Genomic DNA, 6,000 nt, shown 5'->3' on the forward strand with positions numbered 1-6,000 from the left:
GCAGAGACTGGTTTTGGAATCCAATCCTACTGCCCCAGCCTCCCAAGCTGCTGGGATTATAGGCATGTGCCACTTCACCTGGCACAGTAATAACATTTTGATACATCATAATAATTGCCTAAGCTTTGTACATGGGACAGGCCTTTTTAATAATTATCTTTGTGGGGTTTTATGCTGAAAAACTCTTGAGACTCATGGTTTTAAGGTACTCTCCATGCCATCTATCTCTCTTTTGCCTTGTCTACGTGTAGTTTTAGAGTAATGATTTGTGAAGGTTTTCCTTTTTGGGGATATCTTGGAAGATTATTATTTTAACAAATATTTCCTGCTTATATTATACAAATGGTATTATATGTTCACAAGAGAAAAATGAGAAAACCTATTAGCAAGAAAATGATGATGTAACCACTTAACATTGTAGGTTTTCTCTTCTATCTTACATTTATAATTAAACTCATTTTTGTATGTAAATGTAAAATTGACTATGCATGTTTATATTATTTATATTCATATTTTAATATAAGAAATTATTTGTTAATTTAACAATAATAATTCATTGTCTCTGTTTCGGGCAATTTTCTGAATGATCATGGATAGAGCAATGAACAAAACAGATAAAAGTCCCAGATTTGCTTAATCAACATTTGGTTTACTTCACTGACATTAAGTAAATGACTATATAGCTATAGGGTAATAGGTTTAGGTGGAGAAAAATAATGAAAGACAGGTTTATGTGAGTGTGTGTAGGAATGTCAGGGTTGCAACTTATTCCACTCCCTTGTCTCCCAGTTTTATTAAGATTCAGTGTTGAATTATATATCATTCTAAATATTTATCACATTCTAACTTTTTAAAAAAATGTAACTGAATCACAAAAACATAACATAAACTTCCACATTTCTACTATAGGTATGGTTTGTAGAACCCACCCTCCCTTTGGCTATTATACATTAAATTTCTGTGAGATTAGATTCCAGGCCCTCAAATATTTTAATGCTATGCTCCCATTTTATTCTTGAAAATTTTGATCACCACTCATTTGTCAAAATTACATTGAATTACAAGTTAAATCCTTAGAATTTCCAAAAGAGAACTGAGAACTGCTATATGGTGGGTTTTTTTTTTTTTTTTGTACCTGGGATTAAACTCAGGGGCACTCAACCACTGAGTTACATCCCAAGACCAATTTTGTATTTTATTAGAGACAGGGTCTCACTGAGTTGCTTAGCGCCTTGCTGTTCCTGAAGCTGGCTTTGAACTTGCAATCTTCCTTTCTTAGCTTCCCAAACTGCTGGGATTACAGGTGTGCGCCACTATGTCTGTCTATATAGTGTTTTTATCTGGCTGGTAGATAATATTTTTACTTAGATATTTTGGAGGTACCTCAAACTCAACTCCAAAACTGATATAATGATTAAAGATATTCATTATCTCTCTCCTCCACCACTATTGTAGCTCTTCATCTTTGAAGAACAATTTGGATTATGTAAGTCATTTGACTCTGGGGTCTCCCAGACATTGATCTCTGAGGATTCTGAGAGCTTAGTTGCTCTGTCTTGTCAGGCTATATATGTTTTACTTTCTTGTCCAATGATATTGCTAAACATTAAAATACCAAAAGAAGCTCCAGTGCATCCTCTACATTCCATTCCTGTTTCTCACTTGTCCCTGTTATGTAGCAGCAACAATTGACAGTCAGAATAAATCACTCTGACTAGTGAAATGAATCTTTTGTCTATTGGAATATTCAGATAATCCACCTGGGAATCAAGCCTGGGGTCCTTTCTTTTCCAGTCAGAAGGTTGTGTAAAACCTGTTCCACTTCCCACCTTGAAGCCAGAGGTATGAACTGAAGAAAAGCTGTGGTACAGCAAAAGCGTTTCTGTTTCTCAAGGAAGTGCTTCTTAATGTATCAAATAATTTGCAATTCCATCAGATGGCAGGAAACGTAATATCAGGACAAATTTAAGTTGAATGTATAAAGTTTGGTCAATAACTAACTTAAACAAAATTACAAATATAAAAATACCCTTGTAATTACAAAATAATTTATTGAGTTACTTTTTTTGGTCCTTTCATATAGTTGAGAATAATGGAAATTGCATGAATTTTCCTTAAGACCCACAGATGGAAATGAGTGTTAACATCATGAATACTTTAAACTCAACATTAAAGTCATTTTCAATGAGTTTCTACATTATTTATAGTTTCTTCCTCTTACAGTAATTTTTAGGTGATTGTCCAGCTATTTGATTTATTTTTCTTGTGCAAAGCATAATATAAACCAGTCCTTCCTGCACAACTCACATAAATCCCACCTTTTAAAAAAATTTTAAACTATAAAACTTTACTAAAATATATAAAATAACACATAAATAAATCAAAAATAATTTAGATAATATTCTTGATTAGGAAAAGTGAACATTATTTATGATATTATTTCTTCCTAAATTCATGAATAAATCTTAAACAATCAAATTTTAGTAAAAATACAAAAAAAAGCTTTTTTGAAGTGGAAATAAACCAAATTATAGTTTATCTTAAATAATAAACAGGCAAAAAAAATTTAGGAAAGAGATCTAATAAAAAAATACCTACATTTACTAGCCATTAAACATTTGGAGCTGGGTGTGTAGCTTAGTGATATAATACTCTCCTACCACGTATAAAGCCCCAAGTTCAATCTCTAGGACGGAAAACAAACAAACAAAACAACAACAACAAAAAAAAAAACACAAAATATGTAATGCTAAAAATAATAAATCCTGCCTTTTAAGTCTGGAAAATATTTTCAATCCAGGTTCTCATGGTGAGTGCTGTTTAAGATGACAATGGAACCTCATTCTAGCAATCCTTAAAATATGATTACATTGTAGATACATATCACCCTTGTCTTGCTGAGGTAAATTGCATTTGAAAGATATAGTTTGTCTCTCTTTTTATTTATATTTTATGAACACCCTGTTCAATTCTGAAGATTTTCCTCAGAGCATCTTTCATCTCCTTGTTCCTCAGGCTATATATTAGAGGATTACATAGAGGTGTTATCACAGAATAAAATAAGGTAATAATTTTTTGCATTTTTACTGTGTGTCCTGATTCAGGGCCAACATACATCATCAAAATAGAACCATAAAAAAGGGTGACAACTGCCAAATGAGAAGCACAAGTCAAGAAAGCCTTGCGTTTGCTTGCTGCCGAGGGCATCCTCACTACAGCTAGAATCACCAGAGCATAAGAAGAAAGAATAAACAGCAAAGTGCCAATCATGAAAAAAGAATTGAAGGCAGAGTAAATGAACTGGGTGGTGGAGTCTTCAGAACAGGACAGCATCATCAATGGGACAGGATCACACACAAAATGGTTGATGATATTTGGACCACAATAGGATAACCGTGAAATAAAAATAAATGGAGTTAGAAAGAGGATGAACCCACATGACCATCCAAAGATGACAAGGCCAGTGCACAGCTGAATGGTCATGATGCGTGGGTAATGCAGGGGATGGCAGATGGCAAGGTACCTGTCAAAGGCCATGATGCAAAGGAAGAAGCCCTCGTCATAACCAAAGGAGAAGAAGAAGTAGAATTGTGCAAAACAGCTCACAAAAGAGATGGACTTGCTTGTGGAGAGGAAGTTGGCCAACATGTTGGGGACGGTGGAGGTGACATAGCATATCTCCAGGAGAGAGAAATTGCCCAGGAGGATGTACATGGGGGTGTGAAGACGCTGGTCTCCCCTCACAGCACAGGCAATGGCTGCATTCCCCATCAGGGTCAGGGTGTAGGTCATGGAGAAGAGCCCAAAGTAGAGGAGCTGCATTTCTGGGCTGGAGGGAAAGCCCATGAGGATGAAGTGGGTAACAGAGACTGTGTGTTCTTGGTTGGACCCGTTCATTGGTGTAGAAGTCACTGAGATCACAGAGGTTATTGCTGTTTAATGTTGAATTTTTTTTTCCTGGAAGCACCAATTTTTTTTATTATTCATTTTATAAGGTAATAAACAATTAAAGTGTTGCTTGAGCAGCAAAACTGACCTGAAAACTTGCAAGACTCAGTTTTGAACAAATAATGTTTTTTTTAAAAGTCACAATAATAGCTAGGAGGAAAAATTATGAATTGGAGGCAAATTTTACTTCACTAAGAACCCTATATTAGATACTAAGAATATACTCACTTTACCTGCATTATTGTACTACTTTTCTGCATATGTGGAATTATTATTTTCTGCATTATTGCACTACTTTTCTGCATATGTGGAACACTATATGAATACTTCATAACTTTTTTATTATTTATAACAGAGAAATATAATAAAATACTAAATCAAGATATTTTAAATATGATATTTCAAGAGCTTTGTAATGTTTTGAACAACTAATAATAAAAAAATTAAAAAAAATAAGAGACCATGTCTCAATTCATTGCCTAGTAGGGCACACATTAATATTTATTTTCACTTGTGATTACTCATGGTGTTTTATAATGATAATAAAAAAGACCTCTGTCACTCTAGGATAAATAGTCTTTTATGCTACTCTGTGTATACATACCAATGTTTAGTATTAAAAAAAACCACTTTTCTTTTTTCTTCCTTGTAGGCAGCTGCATGCAGTGTTAGGAAGTTTCTATGCCTTGGTCTCTAAATCAATCTAAATATTTTATGTACTTCCAGGTGAATATATGAATATGATGTACCATTTTTGGAAATTAGTCTTAGGTAGGACAGCTGGTGTGAGTGAATATGGCTAAGTTTAATATGCCTGTACTTGTTAACCACAGGTAGAGTGAGCTGAAAGAGTAATTGAAAAATTGGTTAAGTTTTATGATTATGGGACTCATAGTAAAATTTTAGTACATTTTTACTGATATTTGACTTAAATATCTTTGTATTTTATAAATAATACTCTGTAAGTGAAGGAATGCTGATTAGAGAAATCCTGGTCATATTTGTTTATGGGAGATAATATTAGAGTTTCTCAGGCCATACTACACAGAGATGATTGACTCTTTCTTTGAGAGCCATTGAGATGTTACTAAAATTGGAAGAACTACTATTTAAGACTCTCATTGCCCTTGAACCTGCATGAAAACTAGTGTAGCGAATTAGGCCAGCTGAATCCTGTCCCTTACTATGTTGTTTCAATAACTTATAATTCAGTGTATAATCTTTTTGTTCTTTAGACATTCTTTTATCCTACTTACTTAGGATCCTTCTCTTAGTCATTTCAGTTAATTAATTTTATGTAGAGAAATATCACTGACAAAGGATTTGTTTCAAATCATTGGTATTTGCCTTTCTTGTTTCAGAATATCCTGAGGATGCCTTTCTTGTTTCAGAATATCCTGAGGATAATACTTGTCCACTATTACAGTTTAGAGTAAGTCCTCTAGTGCAACAACAACAACAAAGTAGAATTCAAAAGCCATATATAAGCTTGGGAAACATGTTATCTTTGGAAAAAGAAATATGCCATATTTATTCATCAAGTTAAAAAAAGTCATCAAAATAAATAAATTTTATTTTATCAGTTAATATGCATCCTTTCTTAAAATCCTAAGCCTTTTTATATGTGTCTATCTGTGTGTGCATATATATATAAATAATAACTTATAATGTATATATATACGCACACACACACATATATATGCACATATACATATAACGTATTTTAGAGGGAAATGATAACTAAGTAAAAATACTCATCAGAAATCGCTTTAATTTTTTGCCAGTTTTATTCTAATGAAATACTTTCAGTTTTCTCAAAGAAAAGAAGAAAATATTTTCTATTATTTTTGCAAAATACTGAGCATGTGTGGCCCATATGTTATAAGGTTTCCACTCACTCCTTGGAGGAACGCTGAGAAGGTCGGAGATGGGGAGAGAAAATATTATTCCATGGAGCAAAAGACAAGTGGGAGACTTCCAAGAAATGGGATCATCCAGTTTGTAATCACAATCACTTTCAGATTGCAAAGAGTGAGCACTAAACACAGTTTC

The 6,000-nt window shown here is 33.4% G+C and overlaps 1 protein-coding gene across 1 annotated transcript; it reads right to left on the bottom strand.

The window, feature by feature from the left end:
• Positions 1-2,943: 2,943 nt before the first annotated feature.
• On the bottom strand, positions 2,944-3,897 carry LOC101965217 (olfactory receptor 11G2). Its single transcript, XM_005341418.2, has one exon. The coding sequence runs from the start codon at positions 3,895-3,897 to the stop codon at positions 2,944-2,946; it is 954 nt and encodes a 317-aa protein (XP_005341475.1).
• Positions 3,898-6,000: the final 2,103 nt, after the last annotated feature.

The sequence above is a fragment of the Ictidomys tridecemlineatus genome, chromosome 5 (assembly GCF_052094955.1).
Source record: "Ictidomys tridecemlineatus isolate mIctTri1 chromosome 5, mIctTri1.hap1, whole genome shotgun sequence".
NCBI classification, from domain to species: Eukaryota; Metazoa; Chordata; class Mammalia; order Rodentia; family Sciuridae; genus Ictidomys; species Ictidomys tridecemlineatus.